This window comes from Bombina bombina, chromosome 3, assembly GCF_027579735.1.
Source record: "Bombina bombina isolate aBomBom1 chromosome 3, aBomBom1.pri, whole genome shotgun sequence".
Taxonomy (NCBI): domain Eukaryota; kingdom Metazoa; phylum Chordata; class Amphibia; order Anura; family Bombinatoridae; genus Bombina; species Bombina bombina.
Window position 1 is genome coordinate 403373488 of NC_069501.1, and position 27548 is coordinate 403401035.

At 40.8% G+C, this 27548-nt stretch overlaps 1 protein-coding gene across 4 annotated transcripts in view; it reads right to left on the bottom strand.

Annotated features, from left to right (window-relative positions):
• Positions 1 to 27548, bottom strand: part of HIPK1 (homeodomain interacting protein kinase 1) — a 271891-nt gene that overhangs the window by 19754 nt on the left and 224589 nt on the right. For all 4 annotated transcript variants that reach the window (XM_053706570.1, XM_053706571.1, XM_053706572.1 and 1 more), the window contains one exon: positions 4251 to 4498. In XM_053706570.1, coding sequence (XP_053562545.1) covers positions 4251 to 4498 — 248 coding nt within the window. The remainder of the gene's footprint in view (positions 1 to 4250; positions 4499 to 27548) is intronic.

A 27548-nucleotide genomic window follows, 5' to 3' on the forward strand; every position in this document is an offset into this window, starting at 1 on the left:
ATTTTAACTGCACATACCTTATTGCAGGAAAACCTGCACGCTATTCCCCCTCTGAAGTTACCTCACTCCTCAGAATATGTGAGAACAGCAAAGGATCTTAGTTACTTCTGCTAAGATCATAGAAAACGCAGGCAGATTCTTCTTCCAAATACTGCCTGAGATAAACAGTACACTCCGGTACCATTTAAAAATAACAAACTTTTGATTGAAGAAATAAACTAAGTATAAAACACCACAGTCCTCTTACGACCTCCATCTTAGTTGAGAGTTGCAAGAGAATGACTGGATATGGCAGTGAGGGGAGGAGCTATATAGCAGCTCTGCTGTGGGTGATCCTCTTGCAACTTCCTGTTGGGAAGGAGAATACCTCATAAGTAATGGATGATCCGTGGACTGGATACACTTAACAAGAGAAATCGTAGTCTACCCCCTACCAGCTGTGCTGGAATGAGGGCCGCACCTTCATGCAGACTTGGGGGCTGATTTCGATTTTCTAAAAGGCTTGGATTAATTCCAGACTGGAAAAGGCTTCCAATTGGAAACCGTTCCTTTAGGGGAAGGGTCAGGTTTCTGTTCCTTATTCTGACGAAAGGAACGAAAACGGATAGCAGTCCTAAATTTACCCTTAGATTTTTTATCCTGAGGCAAAAAAGCTCCCTTCCCCCCAGTGAGTTGAAATTATAGAATCCAACTGAGAACAAAATAATTTATTACCTTGGAAAGATAGAGACAGCAACGTTGACTTAGAAGTCATAATCGCATTCCAAGATTTAAGCCATAATGCTCTTCTAGCTAAAATAGCTAAAGACATATACCTGACATCAATTCTAATGATATCAAAAATAGAATCACAAATGAAATTATTAGCATGTTGAATTAGCTTAACAATGCTATACACATTAGGATCTGGTACTTGTTGTGCTAAAGTTTCCAACCAAAAAGTTGAAGCGGCAGCAACATCAGCCAAAGAAATAGCAGGCCTAAGAAGATGACCTGAACATAAATAAGCCTTCCTTAGATAAGATTCAAGCTTCCTATCTAAAGGATCTTTAAAAGAAGTACTATCTGCCGTAGGAATATTAGTACGCTTTGCAAGAGTAGAGATAGCCCCATCAAATTTAGGGATCTTTTCCCAAAACTCCAATCTATCAGTCAGCAAAGGGTACAGTTTCTTAAACCTTGAAGGAGTAAATTAAGTACCCAGACTATTCCATTCCCTAGAAATTACATCTGAAATAGCATCAGGAACTGGAAAAACCTCTGGAATAACTACATGTGGTTTAAAAACCGAACGTTTACTGGTTTTAATATCAAGAGGACTAGTCTCCTCCACATCTAATGCAATCAACACCTCTTTTAATAAAGAACGAATATGCTCTATTTTAAATAAATATGAAGTTTTGTCAGTGTCAATATCTGAGGCAGAATCTTCTGAACCAGATAGATCCTCATCAGAGATAGATAAATCTGAATGCTGTCAGTCATTTAAAAATTCATCGAATTTATGAGAAGTTTTAAAAGACCTTTTACGTTTATTAGAAGGTGGTAACAGACAGGGCATTCTGAATAGAATTAGAAACAAATTCTCTCACATTAACAGGAATATCCTGAACATTAGATGTTGAAGGAACAACAACAGGTAATGGATTACAACTAATGGAAATATTGTCTGCTTTTGAAAGTTTATCATGACAACTAACACAAACTACAGCCGGAGGAACAGTTACCACAAGTTAACAACAAATGCACTTAGCTTTGGTAGAACCGACATCAGGCAGCAGCATTCCAGAAGTAGATTCTGAGACAGGGTCAGATTGAGACATCTTGCAATATGTAATAGAAAAAATAACATCTAAAGCAAAATTATCAATTTCCTTATATGACAGTTTCAGGAATGGGAAAAAATGTAAACAGAATAAGCCTCTGGAAACCAGAAGCAAAAAGAAATAATGACTTAAATAATGTCAAAAAATCTGGTGCCAAGAATGACGCCCACAATTGACAAAATATTTTTTGGCGCCAAAAACATCTGCAACAAACACGAGCGTCATAGATGACGCAACTACGTGAAAACTCTCGGCGCCAACTAAGATGCCGGAAATGACGTAATTACGTCAACAAACTTAATTCTCGCACCAAAAAAGTCTTGCACCAAAAATTACGCAATAAATTATAGCATTTTGCGCTCCTGCGAGACTAACAGCCCGCAATTTAGAAAAGAAAGTCAATTTGATAATGGAATATGAGAGTAATGGAATATGAGAGTATATCGTCGATCTGAATAAGGGAGGTAGGAGATGAATCTCTACAACCGATAACAGAGAAAAGATTTCCCGCAAGGAAAACAATAGAATTCAATAGGTGACATTCACTGTACTCTGAGAGGAACCGGGCTTAAAAATGCTGAGAAGCGCATATCACAATAGAAAATCAAGCACAAACTTAATTCACCACCTCCATAGGGAGGAAAAGTTTGTAAAACTGAATGAACTGAATTGTGGGTGTGGTGAGGGGTGTATTTATAGGCATTTTGAGGTTTGGGAAACTTTGCCCCTCCTGGTAAGATTGTATATCCCATAGGTCACTAGCTCATGGACTCTTGCCAATTACATGAAAGAAATACTTCCCTCCCCCCACAAGATAACCCTTATTCTAGTTTGTCATTTAACTCTCTTACGTATTGTCCCTCTTCTCTCTTCCTTGTGTTACATGTTCTCAATATGTTTTGTGTGTCATCTTCTCCTAAGCTGCGCATGCACAAGCATCAGATTGAACAGGTAGATAAATGTACGTTACTTACATTCACAGGGTAAAAATGCACAGAAATAAATCATAATTGATAGGATGATCATTCCTTCCCTTATGTACTTAAAGGGACAGTCAAAACCAAAATTGTTATTGTTTAAAAAGATAGACAACACCTTTACTACCCATTCCCCAGCTTTGCACAACCAACATTGTTATATTAATATACTTTATAACATTTAAAGCTCTAAATTTCTGCCCGTTTCTAAGCCACTACAGACTCTTATCACATGCTTTTTTATTTGCTTTTCACAAACACAACAGGAGACTGCTAGTTCTTGTGGGCCATATAGATAACATTGTGCTCTCTCCCATGAAGCTGTGCATGACACCATTAATTGGCTAAAATGCAAGTCAACAGATAAAAAATAAATTGCAATGTGATAAGGGGGCTGTCAAAAGAGGCCTAGATACAAGGTAATCACAGAGGCAAAAACTATATTAATATAACTTATGCAAAACTGGGGAATGGGTAATAAAGGGATTATCTATCTGAGGTAGGAGAATAAATGTGCTCATATTCTAAAAAATATGTAAAGACCAAACCTTTTGTGGCTGGAAAAGAAAGATGCTGAGTAAATTTAAAAGGTTGTTATTTAATGAACACCAACCTGTCTAATGCTCATACAATTAGCTTTCCATAGCAGACTAGGGTGGGGGGGGTGACGTGGTTAGGAAAGTGTGGCCCTGTAATATAGCCACTACTACATTAAAAGAGCTAGCTTTACATACATGAGCATCTTCACATGAAAACACCTATATTGTTCTTTGTCACCCCAATCAATCATCTGTGCCTCAGCCAAACTCCTCTTTCTTAAACACTGCTCATCTGCTGTATCTCCATCAGTATCTAAACTGGCTACCCATAGCCTCCAAAATAAAATTTAACATTTTGCTTCTCATATAAAAATGACGTCCTTTATCTCCGACTGTCTACAAAATACTCATTCCTATGTGCCTCCTCTGCACTGCCCAATAACTACATCTATTCTTTCATTAGCACTTGTCCACAGGTGTTTTTTTACACCATACATTCATACTATGTAATGCTCTGCCTTGCACTGAGAAACTTTCCTAAAGCTTTTTAAAGTTTCTGATGCTCCTTAATTAAACTTGCATGCATCTTTCAGATAATGCCTTTTTAAACTTTATCTCCACACCCCCTCAAACCATAAAATCCTCTGGCATGCAAGCTCATAAGGCTCGAATTCATAGAACATCTTTTAAAAATGTGCTGGCCATAGAAGGTGGCTACCTAAGCAAAGCCATATACACCCTTTTATATTTACGCATTTGTATATTTGTAGATGTTTTGTAATAATGGTACTTACTGTCCTAGCCCCATGAAACATTTATAAATAAATGCAAGAATAAAACAGGAAGAATACTTAAAACAAAGAAGTTTGCAAAGCTTGAAAAAAAGATTTAAAAGTGGGTAGACTCACCAGATATTTGGGTATCCACAGTGTAGTCATGAACCTGTGTCTTTAGCGGTGGCACAATAATTGTTCGAGAGCTGGTGTGCTGGCTATGAGTGCCTCTATTAGTTGGAAGTTCAAAAATGCCCGGCATGCCATTTAATGTAGCAAGGTGGTCTGCTAAGTAAGGGCTGTTCACAGAGGAGTCTGAATCAGGAGAGTCATTGACCGTCACATAGCTTATGACATTAGATCTCAGCTTCATAGCAGAATTGCTATAGAAAAGAAAAAGGGGTTGTTAAAAATTTAATTCCAAAATAGTAATGCTTTTTACTGTTCTAATCAAATTCTCTCAGTCTTTACCATAAGCCCATGGCTGGCAATTCTCACAAATAGTTTACTTCAACAACATTATAGTCGACTTAATTAGATCATAATGTAAAATAGGATGGTATTACAGAAACATATATATGATATTTATTTTTATTTTCCTTTTATAGCACTTAGATTTAAAGTGAAAGTCAAGCCTAGCGTTAGTGAAATGCTAGGATTGACCACTGAAACAAATAAAAAGCGACTTTCCTTCATGAAGTATAAAAACTTAAATTTAAGAGTGCTCAGCTGCATTCATTACTTTTGGGAATTCAGAACCTGGCCACCAGGAGGAGGCAGACACCCCAGCCAAAAGGCTTAAATACCTCCCCCACTTCCCTCATCCCCCGTCATTCTGCCGGGGAAACAAGAAACAGTAGAAGAAATATCAGGGTGAAAAGGTGCCAGAAGAACAAAAATAACAGATGCCCCACAAAAAAAAATACGGGCAGGGAGCTGTGGACTCTTCATCTGAAGAAAAGAAAAATTATCAGGTAAGCATAATTTAAGTGCTGCATTCATTACTTTTGGGAAACCAATACCCAAGCTATAGAGGACACTGAATGCAAAAACAAGAGGGTACAAGAGGCGGCCCATTCTGAGGGCACCAGGACTGAAAATACCTACCCAACAAAATCCTGCTTCGTCCGAAGCTGAGAAAAACTGAAGGAAAAGGCCCAAGGACACTGACCGGCAGATAGTCCACAAGCCCTGCTAGAGACCGCAGGAACTAGACTCTACTTAGTCAACAGCCTCCAAGAAAGGGAACAAACTACCGTATTCTTCCACAAGGAAGAAAAGATACAGAGAAACCATGATTGTACTTGTAAAGCACGGCTAATCCCCCATAAGGGACTAAAGGCGCTGCTCATTTTATCAACCTCGAAAGGAGGAAAGGCTGAGTAGACCTCGCCGGGGACCGAGCTTGCAACCCTCGGTTTGCTACAGTGCAGAGTAGCCACAGTGCATTAGTATGCTGGGCTAGCTGTCCAGCTAGCATAAGAAACTCCAGAAAAAAAAAAACTAAAAAAGGGCACAAACACAGAGCAAAAAACCTGAGAAACTAGGTCAGGCTAACAGAGACCCAGCGAGTCTCATAGAAACAAGGGGAGGCGACGCCCAGATCCCAGAACACAGAAACCGCAGGATAAGACCGGGAGTCTGAAACAGAGAGAGGATCTTCCCCCAACACAGTGCAACCGCACTCTAGAAAGCAACTGAAGACGAAGGTCCTCAAGTCTCAAAAAGGTAGCTCAGAATACCGAAATATTCAGAAACGAAACCTTGTGCAACAAGCTCAGATAGGTCTGACAAACAACACCTGAAGCAAAAAACAGAATTTATGTTTACCTGATAAATTACTTTCTCCAACGGTGTGTCCGGTCCACGGCGTCATCCTTACTTGTGGGATATTCTCTTCCCCAACAGGAAATGGCAAAGAGCCCAGCAAAGCTGGTCACATGATCCCTCCTAGGCTCCGCCTACCCCAGTCATTCGACCGACGTTAAGGAGGAATATTTGCATAGGAGAAACCATATGATACCGTGGTGACTGTAGTTAAAGAAAATAAATTATCAGACCTGATTAAAAAACCAGGGCGGGCTGTGGACCGGACACACCGTTGGAGAAAGTAATTTATCAGGTAAACATAAATTCTGTTTTCTCCAACATAGGTGTGTCCGGTCCACGGCGTCATCCTTACTTGTGGGAACCAATACCAAAGCTTTAGGACACGGATGAAGGGAGGGAGCAAATCAGGTCACCTAAATGGAAGGCACCACGGCTTGCAAAACCTTTCTCCCAAAAATAGCCTCAGAAGAAGCAAAAGTATCAAACTTGTAAAATTTGGTAAAAGTGTGCAGTGAAGACCAAGTCGCTGCCCTACATATCTGATCAACAGAAGCCTCGTTCTTGAAGGCCCATGTGGAAGCCACAGCCCTAGTGGAATGAGCTGTGATTCTTTCAGGAGGCTGCCGTCCGGCAGTCTCGAAAGCCAATCTGATGATGCTTTTAATCCAAAAAGAGAGAGAGGTAGAAGTTGCTTTTTGACCTCTCCTTTTACCAGAATAAACAACAAACAAGGAAGATGTTTGTCTAAAATCCTTTGTAGCATCTAAATAGAATTTTAGAGCGCGAACAACATCCAAATTGTGCAACAAACGTTCCTTCTTCGAAACTGGTTTCGGACACAAAGAAGGCACGACTATCTCCTGGTTAATGTTTTTGTTAGAAACAACTTTTGGAAGAAAACCAGGTTTAGTACGTAAAACCACCTTATCTGCATGGAACACCAGATAAGGAGGAGAACACTGCAGAGCAGATAATTCTGAAACTCTTCTAGCAGAAGAAATTGCAACCAAAAACAAAACTTTCCAAGATAATAACTTAATATCAACGGAATGTAAGGGTTCAAACGGAACCCCCTGAAGAACTGAAAGAACTAAGTTGAGACTCCAAGGAGGAGTCAAAGGTTTGTAAACAGGCTTGATTCTAACCAGAGCCTGAACAAAGGCTTGAACATCTGGCACAGCTGCCAGTTTTTTGTGAAGTAACACAGACAAGGCAGAAACCTGTCCCTTCAAGGAACTTGCAGATAATCCTTTCTCCAATCCTTCTTGAAGAAAGGATAGAATCTTAGGAATCTTTACCTTGTCCCAAGGGAATCCTTTAGATTCACACCAACAGATATATTTTTTCCATATTTTGTGGTAAATTTTTCTAGTTACAGGCTTTCTGGCCTGAACAAGAGTATCAATAACAGAATCTGAGAACCCTCGTTTTGATAATATCAAGCGTTCAATCTCCAAGCAGTCAGCTGGAGTGAGACCAGATTCGGATGTTCGAACGGACCTTGAACAAGAAGGTCTCGTCTCAAAGGTAGCTTCCATGGTGGAGCCGATGACATATTCACCAGATCTGCATACCAAGTCCTGCGTGGCCACGCAGGAGCTATCAAGATCACCGACGCCCTCTCCTGATTGATCCTGGCTACCAGCCTGGGGATGAGAGGAAACGGCGGGAATACATAAGCTAGTTTGAAGGTCCAAGGTGCTACTAGTGCATCTACTAGAGTCGCCTTGGGATCCCTGGATCTGGACCCGTAGCAAGGAACCTTGAAGTTCTGACGAGAGGCCATCAGATCCAAGTCTGGAATGCCCCACAGTTGAGTAATTTGGGCAAAGATTTCCGGATGGAGTTCCCACTCCCCCGGATGTAATGTCTGACGACTCAGAAAATCCGCTTCCCAATTTTCCACTCCTGGGATGTGGATTGCAGACAGGTGGCAGGAGTGAGTCTCCGCCCATTGAATGATTTTGGTCACTTCTTCCATCGCCAGGGAACTCCTTGTTCCCCCCTGATGGTTGATGTACGCAACAGTCGTCATGTTGTCTGATTGAAACCGTATGAACTTGGCCTTTGCTAGCTGAGGCCAAGCCTTGAGAGCATTGAATATCGCTCTCAGTTCCAGAATATTTATCGGTAGAAGAGATTCTTCCCGAGACCAAAGACCCTGAGCTTTCAGGGATCCCCAGACCGCGCCCCAGCCCATCAGACTGGCGTCGGTCGTGACAATGACCCACTCTGGTCTGCGGAAGGTCATCCCTTGTGACAGGTTGTCCAGGGACAGCCACCAACGGAGTGAGTCTCTGGTCCTCTGATTTACTTGTATCTTCGGAGACAAGTCTGTATAGTCCCCATTCCACTGACTGAGCATGCACAGTTGTAATGGTCTTAGATGAATGCGCACAAAAACATAATTTATGTAAGAACTTACCTGATAAATTCATTTCTTTCATATTAACAAGAGTCCATGAGCTAGTGACGTATGGGATATACATTCCTACCAGGAGGGGCAAAGTTTCCCAAACCTCAAAATGCCTATAAATACACCCCTCACCACACCCACAAATCAGTTTAACGAATAGCCAAGAAGTGGGGTGATAAGAAAAAAAGTGCGAAGCATATAAAATAAGGAATTGGAATAATTGTGCTTTATACAAAAAAATCAAAACCACCACAAAAAAGGGTGGGCCTCATGGACTCTTGTTAATATGAAAGAAATGAATTTATCAGGTAAGTTCTTACATAAATTATGTTTTCTTTCATGTAATTAACAAGAGTCCATGAGCTAGTGACGTATGGGATAATGACTACCCAAGATGTGGATCTTTCCACACAAGAGTCACTAGAGAGGGAGGGATAAAATAAAGACAGCCAATTCCTGCTGAAAATAATCCACACCCAAAATAAAGTTTAACAAAAAACATAAGCAGAAGATTCAAACTGAAATCGCTGCCTGAAGAACTGTTCTACCAAAAACTGCTTCAGAAGAAGAAAAGGCATCAAAATGGTAGAATTTAGTAAAAGTATGCAAAGAGGACCAAGTTGCTGCTTTGCAGATCTGGTCAACCGAAGCTTCATTCCTAAACGCCCAGGAAGTAGATACTGACCTAGTAGAATGAGCTGTAATTCTCTGAGGCGGAATTTTACCCGACTCAACATAGGCAAGATGAATTAAAGATTTCAACCAAGATGCCAAAGAAATGGCAGAAGCTTTCTGGCCTTTCCTAGAACCGGAAAAGATAACAAATAGACTAGAAGTCTTACGGAAAGATTTCGTAGCTTCAACATAATATTTCAAAGCTCTAACAACATCCAAAGAATGCAATGATTTCTCCTTAGAATTCTTAGGATTAGGACATAATGAAGGAACCACAATTTCTCTACTAATGTTGTTGGAATTCACAACTTTAGGTAAAAATTCAAAAGAAGTTCGCAACACCGCCTTATCCTGATGAAAAATCAGAAAAGGAGACTCACACGAAAGAGCAGAAAATTCAGAAACTCTTCTAGCAGAAGAGATGGCCAAAAGGAACAAAACTTTCCAAGAAAGTAATTTAATGTCCAATGAATGCATAGGTTCAAACGGAGGAGCTTGAAGAGCTCCCAGAACCAAATTCAAACTCCAAGGAGGAGAAATTGACTTAATGACAGGCTTTATACGAACCAAAGCTTGTACAAAACAATGAATATCAGGAAGAATAGCAACCTTTCTGTTGAAAAAGAACAGAAAGAGCAGAGATTTGACCTTTCAAGGAACTTGCGGACAAACCCTTATCTAAACCATCCTGAAGAAATTGTAATATTCTCGGTATTCTAAAAAAATGCCAAGAAAAATGATGAGAAAGACACCAAGAAATATAAGTCTTCCAGACTCTATAATATATCTCTCTGGATACAGATTTACGAGCCTGTAACATAGTATTAATCACAGAGTCAGAGAAACCTCTTTGACCAAGAATCAAGCGTTCAATCTCCATACCTTTAAATTTAAGGATTTCAGATCCTGATGGAAAAAAAGGACCTTGAGACAAAAGGTCTGGTCTTAACGGAAGAGTACACGGTTGGCAAAAGGCCATCCGGACAAGATCCTCATACCAAAACCTGTGAGGCCATGCCGGAGCTACCAGCAGAACAAACGAGCATTCCTTCAGAATCTTGGAGATTACTCTTGGAAGAAGAACTAGAGGCGGAAAGATATAGGCAGGATGATACTTCCAAGGAAGTGAAAATGCATCCACTGCCTCCGCCTGAGGATCCCGGGATCTGGACAGATACCTGGGAAGTTTCTTGTTTAGATGAGAAGCCATCAGATCTATTTCTGGAAGTTCCCACATTTGAACAATCTGAAGAAATACCTCTGGGTGAAGAGACCATTCGCCCGGATGCAACGTTTGGCGACTGAGATAATCCGCTTTCCAATTGTCCGTACCTGGGATATAAACCGCAGAGATTAGACAGGAGCTGGATTCCGCCCAAACCAAAATTCAAGATACTTCTTTCATAGCCAGAGGACTGTGAGTCCCTCCTTGATGATTGATGTATGCCACAGATGTGACATTGTCTTATCTGAAAACAAATGAACAACTCTCTCTTCGGAAGAGGCCAAGACTGAAGAGCTCTGAAAATTGCACGGAGTTCCAAAATATTGATCGGAAATCTCACCTCCTGAGATTCCCAAACCCCTTGTGCCGTCAGATACCCCCATACAGCTCCCCAACCTGTAAAACTAGCATCTGTTGAGATTATAGTCCAGGTCGGAAGAACAAAGAAGCCCCCTGAACTAAACGATGGTGATCTGTCCACCATGTCAGAGAGTGTCATAAAATCGGTTTAAAGATATTAATTGAGATATCTTTGAGTAATCCCTGCACCATTGGTTCAGCATACAGAGCTGAAGAGGTCGCATGTAAAAACGAGCAAAGGAGATCGCATCTGATGCGGCAGTCCTAAGACCCAACATTTCCATGCATAAGGCTACCAAAGGGAATGACTGTGACTGAAGGTTTTGACAAGCTGATATCAATGATAAACTTCTCTTGACTGACAAGGACAGAGTCATAGACACTGAATTTATCTAGAAACCTAAAAAGGTTACCCTTGTCTGAGGAATCAATGAACTGATTGGTAAATTGATCCTCCAACCATGAACTTGAAGAAACAACACAAGTCGATTCGTATGAGATTCTACGAAAATGAGAAGACTGAGCAAGTACCAAGATATCGTCCAAATAAGGAAATACCAACACTCTATTCTCTGAATAGAGAAAGAAGGGCACCGAGAACCTTTGAAAAAAATTCTTGGAACTGAGGCTAGGCCAAACGGTAGAGCCACAAAACTGGTAATGCTTGTCTAAAAAGAGAATCTCAGACACTAAAAGTAATCTGGATGAATCGGAATATGCAGATACACATCCTGTAAATCTATTGTAGACATATAATGCCCTTGCTAAACAAAAGGCAGGATAGTCCTACAGTAACCATCTTGAATGTTGGTATCCTAACATAACGATTCAATAATGATAGATCCAGAACTGGTCTGAAGGAATTGACCTTCTTTGGTACAATGAAGAGATAAAATAAAACCCCAGCCCCTGTTCCAGAACTGGAACTGGTATAAATACTCCAGCCAACTCTAGATCTGAAACACATTTCAGAAATGCTGAGCCTTGCTGTGTTAACTGGGACACGGGGAAGAAAAGAATCTCTTAGCAGGAGGCCTTAACTTGAAGCCAATTCTGTACCTTTCTGAAACAATGTTTCTGAAACCAGAGATTAAGAACGGAATTGATCCAAATTTCTTTGAAGAAAACGTAATCTGCCCCATACCAGCTGAGCTGGAATAAGGGCCGCACCTTCATAGGTACTTAGGAGCTGGCTATAGGTTTCTATAAAGCTCGGATATATTCCAAACTGGAAATAGTTTCCAAACTGATACCGCTCCTGAGGATGAAGGATCAGGCTTTTGTTCCTTGTTGTGAGGAAAGGAACGAAATGATTATTTACCCTGGAAAGAAAGGGAAAGCAAAGTTGACTTAGAAGACCTGTCAGTATTCCAAGTTTAATCCATAAAGCTTTTCTAGCTAAAATAGCTAGAGACATATACCTGACATCAACTCTAATGATATCAAAAGATGGAATCACCAATAAAATTATTAGCATGTTATAAAATAATAATAATGCTATAAAATTATGATCTGTTACTTGTTGCGCTAAAGCTTCTAACCAAAAAGTTGAAGCTGCAGCAACATCCGCTAAAAATATAGCAGGTCTAAGAAGATTACCTGAACATAAGTAAGCTTTTCTTAGAAAGGATTCAATTTTCCTATCTAAAGGATCCTTAAATGAAGTACTATCTGCCATAGGAATAGTAGTACATTAGCAGGAGTAGAGACAGCCCCATAACCTTAGGGATTTTTGTCCCAAAAAACTCTAATCTGTCAGATGGCACAGGATATAAATTGCTTAAACGTCTAGAAGGAGTAAATAAATTACCCAAATTATTCCATTCCCTGGAAATTACTTCAGAAATAGCATCAGGGAGATAAAACACTTCTGGAATAACTACCTTATTTAAACGTTTACATTTAGTATCAAGAGGACCAGAATCCTCTATTTCTAATGCAAATAACACTTCTTTAAGTAAAGAACGAATAAATTCCATCTTGGACAAATACAAAGATTTATCAGCATCAAAATGATGATGTTCATTTAAAAATTCATCTGAAAAAAAGAGAAGTTTTAAAAGACTTTTATGTATACTAGAAGGAGAAATAACAGACATAGCCTTCTTAATGGATTTAAAATAAATAAAATCTCTTATGTTATCAGGAACACTCTGAAAATTAGATGTTGACGGAACAGCAACAGGTAATGTAACAGTACTAAAGGAAATTTTATCTGCATTAATAAGTTTGACATGACATGCAATACAAATAACAGCTGGAGAAACAGATACCAAAAGTTTATAGCAGACTTAGCTTGGTAGCTCCAGCACTGTGCAGTGATTTTCCTGTAGTAACTTCTGACTCAGTTGCAACGTGGAACATCTTGCAATATGTAAAAGAAAAAAACAACATATAAAGCAAAATTGATCAAATTCCTTAAATGACAGTTTCAGGAATGGGAAAAAAATGCCAGTGAACAAGCTTCTAGCAACCAGAAGCAATAAATAATGAGACTTAAATAATGTGGAGACAAAAATGACGCCCAAATTTTTTAGCGCCAAAAAAGACGCCCACATTATTTGGCGCCTAAATGCTTTTGGCGCCAAAAATGACGCCACATCCGGAACGCCGACATCTTTGGCGCAAAATAACGTCAAAGAATGACGCAACTTCCGGCGACACGTATGACGCCGGAAACGGAAATAGAATTTTTGCGCCAAAAAAGTCCGCGCCAAAAATGACGCAATAAAATGAAGCATTTTCAGCCCCCGCGAGCCTAACAGCCCACAGGGAAAAAGTCAAATTTTAAGGTAAAATATGTTAAATTAAAATGCATTATCCCAAATATGAAACTGACTGTCTGGAAAATAAGGAAAGTTGAACATTCTGAGTCAAGGCAAATAAATGTTTGAATACATATATTTAGAACTTTATAAATAAAGTGCCCAACCATAGCTTGGAGTGTCACAGAAAATAAGACTTACTTACCCCAGGACACTCATCTACATGTTTGTAGAAAGCCAAACCAGTACTGAAACGAGAATCAGTAGAGGAAATGGTAAATATAAGAGTATATCGTCGATCTGAAAAGGGAGGTAAGAGATGAATCTCTACGACCGATAACAGAGAACCTATGAAATAGACCCCGTAGAAGGAGATCACTGCATTCAAATAGGCAATACTCTCCTCACATCCCTCTGACATTCACTGCACGCTGAGAGGAAAACCGGGCTCCAACTTGCTGCGGAGCGCATATCAACGTAGAATCTAGCACAAACTTACTTCACCACCTCCATCGGAGGCAAAGTTTGTAAAACTGATTTGTGGGTGTGGTGAGGGGTGTATTTATAGGCATTTTGAGGTTTGGGAAACTTTGCCCCTCCTGGTAGGAATGTATATCCCATACGTCACTAGCTCATGGACTCTTGTTAATTACATGAAAGAAAGGAACTATGTCCATTGCCGCTACCATCAAACCTATTACTTCCATGCACTGCGCTATGGAAGGAAGAGGAACGGAATGAAGTGTTTGACAAGAGTTTAGAAGTTTTGTTTTTCTGGCCTCTGTCAGAAAAATCCTCATTTCTAAGGAGTCTATTATTGTTCCCAAGAAGGGAACCCTTGTCGACGGAGATAGAGAACTCTTTTCCACGTTCACTTTCCATCCGTGAGATCTGAGAAAGGCCAGGACTATGTCCGTGTGAGCCTTTGCTTGAGGAAGGGACGACGCTTGAATCAGAATGTCGTCCAAGTAAGGTACTACTGCAATGCCCCTTGGTCTTAGCACCGCTAGAAGGGACCCTAGTACCTTTGTGAAAATCCTTGGAGCAGTGGCTAATCCGAAAGGAAGCGCCACGAACTGGTAATGCTTGTCCAGGAATGCGAACCTTAGGAACCGATGATGTTCCTTGTGGATAGGAATATGTAGATACGCATCCTTTAAATCCACCGTGGTCATGAATTGACCTTCCTGGATGGAAGGAAGAATTGTTCGAATGGTTTCCATTTTGAACGATGGAACCTTGAGAAACTTGTTTAAGATCTTGAGATCTAAGATTGGTCTGAACGTTCCCTCTTTTTTGGGAACTATGAACAGATTGGAGTAGAACCCCATCCCTTGTTCTCCCAATGGAACAGGATGAATCACTCCCATTTTTAACAGGTCTTCTACACAATGTAAGAATGCCTGTCTCTTTAAGTGGTCTGAAGACAATTGAGACCTGTGGAACCTCCCCCTTGGGGGAAGCCCCTTGAATTCCAGAAGATAACCTTGGGACACTATTTCTAGTGCCCAAGGATCCAGAACATCTCTTGCCCAAGCCTGAGCGAAGAGAGAGAGTCTGCCCCCCACCAGATCCGGTCCCGGATCGGGGGCCAACATTTCATGCTGTCTTGGTAGCAGTGGCAGGTTTCTTGGCCTGCTTTCCCTTGTTCCAGCCTTGCATTGGTCTCCAGGCTGGCTTGGCTTGAGAAGTATTACCCTCTTGCTTAGAGGACGTAGCACTTGGGGCTGGTCCGTTTCTACGAAAGGGACGAAAATTAGGTTTATTTTTGGCCTTGAAAGACCTATCCTGAGGAAGGGCGTGGCCCTTACCCCCAGTGATATCAGAGATAATCTCTTTCAAGTCAGGGCCAAACAGCGTTTTCCCCTTGAAAGGAATGTTAAGGAGTTTGTTCTTGGAAGACGCATCCGCTGACCAAGATTTCAACCAGAGCGCTCTACGCGCCACAATAGCAAACCCAGAATTCTTCGCCGCTAACCTAGCCAATTGCAAAGTGGCGTCTAGGGTGAAAGAATTAGCCAATTTGAGAGCACGGATTCTGTCCATAATCTCCTCATAAGGAGGAGAATCACTATCGATCGCCTTTACTAGCTCATCGAACCAGAAACACGCGGCTGTAGTGACAGGGACAATGCATGAAATAGGTTGTAGAAGGTAACCTTGCTGAACAAACATCTTTTTAAGCAAACCTTCTAATTTTTTATCCATAGGATCTTTGAAAGCACAACTATCTTCTATGGGTATAGTGGTGCGTTTGTTTAAAGTAGAAACCGCTCCCTCGACCTTGGGGACAGTCTGCCATAAGTCCTTTCTAGGGTCGACCATAGGAAACAATTTTTTAAATATGGGGGGAGGGACGAAAGGTATACCGGGCCTTTCCCATTCTTTATTTACAATGTCCGCCACCCGCTTGGGTATAGGAAAAGCTTCTGGGAGCCCCGGGACCTCTAAGAACTTGTCCATTTTACATAGTTTCTCTGGGATGATCAAATTCTCACAATCATCCAGAGTGGATAATACCTCCTTAAGCAGAGCGCAGAGATGTTCCAACTTAAATTTAAATGTAATCACATCGGGTTCAGCTTGTTGAGAAATTTTCCCTGAATCTGAAATTTCTCCCTCAGACAAAACCTCCCTGGCCCCCTCAGACTGGTGTAGGGGCATTTCAGAACCATTATCATCAGCGTCCTCATGCTCTTCAGTATCTAAAACAGAGCAGTCGCGCTTACGCTGATAAGTGGGCATTTTGGCTAAAATGTTTTTGATAGAATTATCCATTACAGCCGTTAATTGTTGCATAGTAAGGAGTATTGGCGCGCTAGATGTACTAGGGGCCTCCTGAGTGGGCAAGACTCGTGTAGACGAAGGAGGGAATGATGCAGTACCATGCTTACTCCCCTCACTTGAGGAATCATCTTGGGCATCATTTTCAGTGTCACATAAATCACATTTATTTAAATGAGAAGGAACCTTGGCTTCCCCACATTCAGAACACAGTCTATCTGGTAGTTCAGACATGTTAAACAGGCATAAACTTGATAACAAAGTACAAAAAACGTTTTAAAATAAAACCGTTACTGTCACTTTAAATTTTAAACTGAACACACTTTATTACTGCAATTGCGAAAAAGTATGAAGGAATTGTTCAAAATTCACCAAATTTTCACCACAGTGTCTTAAAGCCTTAAAAGTATTGCACACCAAATTTGGAAGCTTTAACCCTTAAAATAACGGAACCGGAGCAGTTTTTAACTTTAACCCCTTTACAGTCCCTGGTATCTGCTTTGCTGAGACCCAACCAAGCCCAAAGGGGAATACGATACCAAATGACGCCTTCAGAAGTCTTTTCTATGTATCAGAGCTCCTCACACATGCGACTGCATGTCATGCTTCTCAAAAACAAGTGCGCAATACCGGCGCGAAAATGAGGCTCTGCCTATGATTAGGGAAAGCCCCTAGAGAATAAGGTGTCTAAAACAGTGCCTGCCGATATTATTTAACAAAAATACCCAGATTAAATGATTCCTCAAGGCTAAATATGTGTAATATATGAATCGATTTAGCCCAGAAAATGTCTACAGTCTTAATAAGCCCTTGTGAAGCCCTTATTTACTGTCTGAATAAAAATGGCTTACCGGATCCCATAGGGAAAATGACAGCTTCCAGCATTACATCGTCTTGTTAGAATGTGTCATACCTCAAGCAGCAAAAGACTGCTCACTGTTCCCCCAACTGAAGTTAATTCCTCTCAACAGTCCTGTGTGGAACAGCCATGGATTTTAGTAACGGTTGCTAAAATCATTTTCCTCATACAAACAGAAATCTTCATCTCTTTTCTGTTTCAGAGTAAATAGTACATACCAGCACTATTTTAAAATAACAAACTCTTGATTGAATAATAAAAACTACAGTTAAACACTAAAAAACTCTAAGCCATCTCCGTGGAGATGTTGCCTGTACAACGGCAAAGAGAATGACAGGGGTAGGCGGAGCCTAGGAGGGATCATGTGACCAGCTTTGCTGGGCTCTTTGCCATTTCCTGTTGGGGAAGAGAATATCCCACAAGTAAGGATGACGCTGTGGACCGGACACACCTATGTTGGAGAAACACTGCACACTTCAGTCATCTAAAAATGACTCTGAAACTTAAATACTTGCAGAGCAAGTAGAAAGCAGCTGAAGATAGGATCCTCCAGATGGCCAAGTATCCACTAACCAGCGGATAACGTTGCAGTCCATCTAAGAGCCGCCAGTCCTTCCCACAAATCTTGAACATGGAGAAACCTTAAAGAGGCTTACCGTACCACGAATGCTCGGAGGACAAAATAGAGTAACAGATCTCAGATCCTGCTCCAAGACCGGACCAGCCCAAGCGACACACGTCTGATAGACGGGGTGACAGAAAGATCCCAACCACAAGCCCCCAAAGAATGGAAAGAAAAAGGGGGGGGGGGGACTCACCCACCCCAACAGAGCTCGGGTGCCAACCCAATCAGCTCCTCCAAAAAAAGGCACTCCCAAGGAGAACCCCCTAGGACCTGGAACAGAGAAAAGTGCAATAGATCCGTAGGAAGACCTGTCGCAGCTCTCAGACAGTCTCAACGTAGAGAGATCCATGTCCAACAGGTGGAACAGAGCCCACAGAGCAGCAGATGCTGCCCCTTACAGAAATAAGCCACCTGATCCAACCTCCTACACACAGGGCAGGACAAAGACCCTCCAGAGAGAGGAAATCCCAGCTCATAAGGAAGACAAACTATCCCCTCCAAAGGGAAGGGCACAGATAAGAACAGCATACATGTCCACAAGACATGAAGCCATAGTATAATCAAAACACGGATCAAATGAAAAAATCATCCAGACACCACTGTTGACCCAACAGAGAAGAAACTCCCCATGAAGAGGAGCACACTCCGTCCGGAGGACAAGCCAGGCCTTAAAGTTTCTAACCAGTAACCAAAGGTGGATGTAAACTCTGGCCTTCCTAGTTGCAAGCCCAATGAGCTAGCCCCTATGTCGCAACATAGGGTCCCTGAAAAAACTGGGTCGTCCCAAACCAGTCTACAGGATCAAAAGTCTCCAGACATCCAAGAAGGATACAAGACAAGAACCCTGGACCCAGAATCGTCCTAGAACGAACACCATCCCCAGGGAACACAAGACACCCTGTCTGAAGCAATCAGACCGCACAGGGGATGATAACTAGGGAACCCGGAGAACAGGTACAGGACTCACTTGTAATTCCCAGCCCAAATGGAAGAGAACACCCTTGGCCGGAGGTCAACACCCCCCCAACAAGGTGCTAGGCCGTGACAGTCACACAATTTCTATAGAGCCCAAAGGCCCCAAGGGCAATACAAGGGAAATGAGAGCGAGAACAGAGTCACCCGAAAGAGAAAGTAGAAAAGGCTAGTCTCCATAATCCTTTCAGATTAACGTTCTAGAGGACCACACCCAAGGGAGAAGAATACAAAGCATTCCAAACCCAGGCAGAAAAAACATCCCCTAAGCAAAATGCTTGGAACAAAGAGACAACACCTCCTATCGCCCCTGATATGGAGACGACTAACTCCTGAAGGAAGACAGAGCATCTCAGACTTCACTTCCTAATTAAGCGGCCAAAGCCGCCAGAAAAACCGGACGAAGTCCAGGAGTCTCAACCCAAAGGAAGAAAATCTCTAAAAGGAACAAGTCTTAAAAGGAACAAGTCCTAAAAGGACACTTCCAAAGAGACCTTAAATGGCAAAACCGTAAGAACGGCGGTATGAAGGACCAAAATCCTCCAAGCCTCCAACCCACAACGGGAAGGAACGCTCTAGTTCCCGGGAAACAAAGGAAATGCCTGAGCATGTCGCCGTGGATCTCCAACCCACTAGATAGAAAGGCGAATGAGGACTGAACCAATCCCCCATGCCCCTAAGCAACTACGGACCATCAAGTCCTCTAAGGATGCTAGTTGAAGCTTGTAAAATAACAAGTAAACAAGACAAATCATATTGTGATCGCTAGGCGCCCTCACCGGACCAGCCAGACATAAAATATATATCATTTATGTAAGAATTTACCTGATAAATTCATTTCTTTCATATTGGCAAGAGTCCATGAGCTAGTGACGTATGGGATAAACAATCCTACGAGGAGGGGCAAAGCATCCCAAACCTCAAAATGCCTACAAATACACCCCTCACCACACCCACAATTTAGTTTAACGAATAGCCAAGCAGTGGGGTGATAAAGGAGTAAAAAAGCATCAACAAAGGAATTGGAATAATTGTGCTTTATACAAAAAAAAATCATAACCACCATAAAAAGGGGTGGGCCTCATGGACTCTTGCTAATATGAAAGAAATGAATTTATCAGGTAAATTCTTACATAAATTATGTTTTCTTTCATGTAATTGGCAAGAGTCCATGAGCTAGTGACGTATGGGATAGCAAATACCCAAGATGTGGAACTCCACTCAAGAGTCACTAGAGAGGGAGGGATAAAAATAAAGATAGCCAATTCCGCTGAAAAAAAATTGATCCACAACCCAAATCATAAATTTTAATCATATAAAGAAAAAAAAATGAAATTATAAGCAAAAGAATCAAACTGAAACAGCTGCCTAAAGAAATTTTCTACCAAAAACTGCTTCTGTAGAAGAAAAAACATCAAAACGTTAGAATTTAGTAAATGTATGCAAAGAAAACCAAGTTGTTGCTTTGAAAATTTGATCAACTGAAGCTTCATTCTTAAAAGGCCACGAAGTGGAGACTGATCTAGAAGAATGAGCTGTAATTCTCTGAGGCGGGGATTTACCCGACTCCAAATAAGCGTGATGAATCAAAAACAGAAGCCTTCTGACCTTTCCTAGAACCAGAAAATAAAACAAATAGACTAGAAGTCTTCCTGAAATCTTTAGTGGCTTCAACATAATATTTCAAAGCTCTTACCACATCCAAAGAATGTAAGGATCTCTCCAAAGAATTCTTAGGATTAGGACACAAGGAAGGGACAACAATTTATCTATTAATGTTGTTAGAATTCACAACCTTAGGTAAGAATTTAAATGAAGTCTGCAAATCCGCCTTATCCTGATGAAAAATCAGAAAAGGAGATTCACAAGAAAGAGCAGATAATTCAGAAACTCTTCTAGCAGAAGAGATGGCCAAAAGGAACAACACTTTCCAAGAAAGTAGTTTAATGTCCAAAGAATGCATAGGCTCAAATTGAGTAGCCTGTAATGCCTTCAAAACCAAATTAAGACTCCAAGGAGGACAGAATGATTTAATGACAGGCTTGATACGAACCAAAGCCTGTACAAAACAGTGAATATCAGGAAGTTTAGCAATCTTAATGTGAAATAAAACAGAAAAAGAGCAGAGATTTGTCCCTTCAAGGAACTTGCAGACAAACCCTTATCCAAACCATCCTGAAGAAACTGAAAAATTCTAGGAATTCTGAAAGAATGCCAAGAGAATTTATGAGAACACCATGAAATATAAGTCTTCCAAACTCGATAATACATTTTTCTAGAAACCGATTTACGAGCTTGTAACATAGTATTAATCACTGAGTCAGAGAAACCTTTATGACTAAGCACTAGGCGTTCAATTTCCATACCTTCAAATTTAATGATTTGAGATCCTGATGGAAAAACAGACCTTGAGACAGAAGGTCCGGCCTTAAAGGGACACTGAACCCAAATTTTTTATTTCGTGATTCAGATAGAGCATGAGCATTAAGCTACTTTCTAATTTACTCCTATTATAAAATGTTCTTCATTCTCTTGGTATCTTTATTTGAAATGCAAGAATGTAAGTTTAGATGCCGGCCCATTTTTGGTGAACAACCTGGGTTGTTTTTTTTATTGATGGATGGATTTATCCACCAATCTGCAAGAAGTGCTTTCCAGAGTACTAAACCAAAAAAAAAGCTTAGATGCCTTATTTTTCAAATAAAGATAGCAAGAGAACGAAAAAAAATTGATAATAGGAGTAAATTAGAAAGTTGCTTAAAATTGCATGCTCTGTCTAAATCATGAAGGAAAAAATTGGGTTCAGTGTCCCTTTAACATCAGAACAAGATCTGCATACCAAAACCTGTGAGGCCATGCTGGAGCCACCTGCAACACAAACGATTGTTCCATGATGATTTTGGAGATCACTCTTGGAAGAAGAACTAGAGGCAGAAAAATATAAGCAGGTTGATAACACCACGTAAGTGTCAACGCATCCACTGCTTCCGCCTGAGGATCCCTGGACCTGGACAGGTACCTGGGAAGTTTGTTGTTTAGATAAGAAGCCATCAGATCTATTTATTGAAGACCCCACATCTGAACAACCTGAGAAAACACATCTGGATGGAGGGACCACTCCCCCGGATGTAAAGTCTGACGACTGAGACAATCTGCTTCCCATTTGTCTATACCTGGGATATGAACCTCAGAAATTAGACAGGAGCTGTATTCCGCCCAAGCAAGTATCCGGGATACTTCTTTCATAGCTTGGGGACTGAGTCCCACCCTGATGATTGACATATGCCACAGTTGTGATACTGTCTGTCTGAAAACAAATGAACGGTTCTCTCTTCAACAGAGGCCAAATCTGAAGAGCCCTGAAATCGCACGGAGTTCCAAAATATTGATTGGTAATCTCGCCTCTTGAGATTTCCAAACCCCTTTTGCTGTCAGAGATCCCCAAACAGCTCCCCAACCTGAAAGACTCGCATCTGTTGTGATCACAGTGATCACAATCCGATGGTGATTTAACCACCAAGTCAGAGATAGTCGAACATTGGGATTTAAGGATATTAATTGTGATATCCTTGTATAATCCCTGCACCATTGGTTCAGAATACAAAGCTGGAGAGGTCTCATATGAAAACGAGCAAAGGGGATCGCGTCCGATGCTGCAGTCATGAGACCTAAAACTTCCATGCACATAGCTACTGAAGGGAATGACTGAGACTGAAGCTTTTCAACAGGCTGAAAACAATTTTAAACATCTATTGTCTGTTAGAGACAGAGTCATGGACACTGAATCTATCTGGAAACCTAAAAAGGTGACCCTTGTCTGAGGAATCAAATAACTTTTTTGTAAATTGATCCTCCAACCATGTGTTCGAAGAAACAATACTAGTTGATTTGTGTGAGATTCTGCAGAATGTAAAGACTGAGCTAGTACCAAGGTATCGTCCAAATAAGGAAACACTGCAATACCCCGCTCTCTGATTACAGAGAGTAGGGCACCGAGAACCTTTGAAAAGATTCTTGGAGCTGTCGTCAGGCCAAAAGGAAGAGCAACAAACTGGTAATGCTTGCCTAGAAAAGAGAATCTCTGAAACCTATAATGATCTGGATGAATCAGAATATGAAGATATGCATCCTGTAAGTCTATTGTGGACATATAATGCCCTTGCTGAACAAAAGGCAGAATAGTCGAGGGGCGGAGCCGGCTGCCAAGTAAGATGGCTGCACTCTGAGTGAGCTCTAAAAGCCCTGTCTGACTCAAAGGTCAAAATCTCCCTCATTTGGGCACCAAATCGCACCAAACTTCTTGGGGTAGCTACCCGGGTGCTCCGGAACCTGCTCAGTAAATTAATGGATCTCTCACGGAACCATGTGAAATGGTCTGAGGCCTACCGGACATTGCACAGCTTCACCTACACTGGAGCTCAGATGGTATACAGCACTAGAGCAGTTGTCCTGCCCTCATGAGACTGTAAAACACAGGAAAACCACAGGAGAAGTGGAGGATGAGAACCTAACTGAAAATCTATGCCACTATAGAAAAATAAAACAACGCAGCAAACCACAAGTATTAAGCCATAATCCATCTAGTTAAAATCACTAAACTGAAAACATGGTGCTTTTGTTTCTCTTTCTACTATGCCCTTATACTCAAAAGCTGCAGGAATAGGGGGAGGGGGGGAGAGAAGTGGCAGCTGTGCTTAAAGTTAGAGCAAAGAATCTACTAATCTGCAAATGATAGCACACTGATTAAAGTTATACAGAGCCTTTAACCTACTTCCCCACTACTTCATTAGAGATATATTACTGCACATTTATGTAATATAGGGATACTCTCTTGGATTCTTATCAAGAAGAATAGCCCTTCTCCTACCCTCACTAATTAATTACAGGACCTCAGTGGAGGTTATGGAATAGCTGCAGCAAAGATCAATTTTTTTTTTTATCCTGTCTTTTATTCTTGCAAGAATATGTCGCCTAAAAAGAATACTAATAAGCCGGAAAGGGGGCAGAAGCATCCAGCTCATAAAACGCCTTCGGTCAACACCTTCTTTAAACTGCATGATAATGGAGCCCAGGTGGAGGTGCCAACTGTACCCCATAATCCAAAAGCACCATCAGACTCAGAAGATGAAGAAACCTGCCCAGATAATATGGTCTCTATATCTCAAACCTTGTTGGAATCTTTGCCATCTAAAAAAAGACTTCACAACATTATTGTCACAAGTACGCAGCTGCATTAAAGAAGAAATCTCAGGCCTCAGAAAAGACATTAATGAAATAGGAAACAAGGTTGAATACCTTGAGGAGGTTCAAGAAAGCAACCAGGAGGAAATATCTATTTTGCAGCAACAACTAAAAGGTCAGGAAACCTCCATTATGCAGCTTCACGATAAGCTTGAGCACTTAGAGAACAGGGAAAGGCGTCAAAATCTTAGAATCCGGGGAGTGCCGGAATCATTTCTCACCTCATCAATACCGGGATACCTGCAGGAGCTATTTACACACATTAAAGGCCCCGTACGAACCCATTCAATTTGATAGAGCCCATAGGGCATTGCGCCCCAAATCACTGGATCCAAAGAAACCTAGGGACATCATTTTAAAATTTAAAGATTATTCCCAGAAAGAAGAAGTCTCACAACTTGCACGCAAACAGAGATCTATTAATTTTCAGGATAGCAACATCCAAATTTTTGCGGATTTGGCCCCAAGAACCTTGCTAAGACGGAGGGAATTCAACCACCTCACAGCACATTTAAGGAACTTAAACATTGCATATCGGTGGGGTTTCCCATGCTCGGTCCAGGTAATCAGACAAGGTCAAAGATTCGTATGCAATGATGTCCTGGAGACAGAAAGCTTTTGTGCAGACCTAAATATCGATCCACCACTTGAACCCATTATATCTTCAGGATCACGTGAACAACTCAGAAAGGCAGATGTCTCAAAGCCTCAAAGAACAAAATGGCAAACAGTGCCAGCCAAAAGATTTAGACCTGCTCATTCTGGTCCTTCTCAGGAAACAGTAGAACCCCCATGAACACTCTTCACAGCAAGGGGTAACAGATTTTAGAAGAATTACTGTGTCTCCTTCCATGGTGGCGATGTGGTGTTTATGTTATTCAGTTCAACATTCTGATTTTTACTGGCTAAAAGTTCAAGTTAGGCCTATTTTGAAATGTTTGTGCCAGTTAGCTGTTCATCACCACAAAATATATAGCTAACCTGATGGTACTTGTGGGAAGGTACCTCTGCCCCTTCTAGTCTTCCTGGAGATCGTGGGGTAAGAATCACTGAGTGGTAAGATAAAAGCACGATTACCCACTTATATTGACTATACTGGTTATATCTCTTAGAAACCTTTATACCCTGTTGATATTTGTTAAATTTGCAAACCTGAGTCACTCCAGATTTCAACTGACTCTATATGAACACTTTTGATTAAACAGGGTTATTGACTTACCAGGTTCTACGTATCCCCTTTCCCCATAAAGTTGTGTGGACTTTAACATTTGGTCAGTTGCTCCATTATTTAATACTTATAGATTTAATCATTCTAGCTCCGAAACGAATATAGTAGTCAGTTACTTTTTTTGGTTGCTCCCTTTTCCCCTTTAACTATTTTAGAGGCTGCTGCTCAGAGTTCACTGCGCAGTTGAATCACTGAACCATAGTACAGTTTAGTTAATATAGACTTGTTATGCTCTAATGATATTTATTTGTGTTAAGAGCTATAGGTCAGACGGGGATATCTCCCCAGTTTTTTGTGGTTGTTTAAAACACAATGTATCTCACTAGTTTTTGGATTCCTTCTTTGAATCCTACAATTAGAGATTTCTCTCTCAGTATGTATATCTTACAAATTGCTTATTACTGTCCTTTCTCTCAATCTCCCACTTTCTTTTTCTTTTCTAAATATTGGTCTTACATGTGTTATATATGGCGCTTGCAGGGGTATTCATTGTATCTACAAATTTTTTACAGCTCAATATGTTTGAAATAAAGGGACATTCGCTAACATTTATGACCCAAAATGTGAAAAGGTTTAACGTACCACACAAACGTTCTATAAAACTAAAAAAGTGTGACATTTTATTTTTACAAGAGACGCACTTTAGGAAAAACTTTGAACCTAAATATTTCTCACCTCACTATACCCAACACTATCATAACGGTCACCCTGACAAAAAAATAAATGGGATTAGTATCCTTTTCCATAACTCAGTTCCATTTCAGCTCCACAGTATAGAAGCAGATGAAGAAGGGAGATACCTTGGCCTGAAGGGCCTTCTATTTGGAAGACCAATCACGCTGATCAACATTTATTCCCCTAACACAAAACAAAGGCAATTTTTTCAAAATATTACTAATATGACTATCCCTTTCACAACAGGCCCTCTATTAGTAGCTGGGGACTTTAATATCCCTCTTGACCCAATCGATAGATAGTTCCAATCCAAATATTCTTATTCCCCAAAAATCTCTGAAATCAATATGGTCAAACTTACGCCTGGAGAATTTCACGCCCACTCATTAGGGATTACACTTTCTTTTCAAACCCGAATAAATCATATTCCCGATTAGATTATATTTTAGTAGATCATTTGTTCCTAAGTCTCCTAGAATCCTCCAGGATCTCATCAACCACTTGGTCCAATCATTCTGCAGTCATTAGTAAATTCAGATGGCCCTCTGCTCCAGTTAAGCCATATCTATGGCGGTTGGACAACTCTATTCTATCTGACCCAATTAGCATACAACACTTACAAACTTTTTTCAGGAGAATTTGACACCGGATACTAACACTAGGGTAGTATGGGAAACTCATAAATGTGTTCTTAGGGGAGAACTCATTAAAATTAAAGCGCATAAAACTAAACAATATAGGGAAAAATACACACAACTCGCAGCTGCTCTCTTAGAAGTGGAGCATGAACACAAGAGACTGAGGAAACTATTAAAACTCAGAACTGAGATAAACAACATGCTACATATTAAATCACAAGAACACGCATTTTATCTTAAACAAAAAAAATTTACAGAAGGAAATAAACCAGGTAGAATGTTAGTGAGGGCACTCAGACAAAAACAAAACTCTTCTTATGTACACCATTTACTAAATGACGCAAATCAAAAGATAGAGGATTCAACCTCTATAGCGGAATTGTTTAGACTATATTATGCAAAGCTCTATGATTCATTTCCCAACAGGAAAACTTTGGAACATGAACACGTATGCTCCTCATATCTACAACAGCTTTCAACCCCAGTCTTACAAACAGATATGGTAGAATTCCTCCAAAAACCAATAGAAGCCTTAGAAATAGAAAAAGCAATAAAAACTCTGAAGCCAGGGAAAAGCCAAGGAAAATACCAATGGGTATACAGGCTTATATTTCAAAACCTTCAAACACATTTTAATTCCCCACCTCCTTACCCTGTTCCAGTCTATAGACCAAAATGAGCCGATGTCCTCGAACATGTTGGAGGCTTTTATAACAGTACTGCCCAAACCAGGCAAATCCCCAGACCAGCCAGCTCACTTCCGACCTATCTCCCTCCTGAATGTTGATTTAAAAAAATTACGCCAAAGTTTTGGCAAATAGACTCAATGCAGTCCTCTCTTTGCTGATTCATGTGGATCAGGCAGGCTTTGTACCTGGTCGAGAGGCAAGGGACAACACCACGCTGTGCTGCAACTTAAGCAATTTGTTTCTTTACATAAAACCCCTTCCATCCTCCTGTCAACAGATGCTGAAAAGGCCTTTGACAGGTTGGATTGGACCTTTTTAAAACTCACCCTCCAGAAATTCGGTATCCCAGAGGAATTTATCTCCAAAATTTTTGCACTTTATGTGGGCCCAACAGCCAAAGTTAAAGTGAATGGTATCCTGTCCGGCTCATTTCATATTAAGAATAGGACGA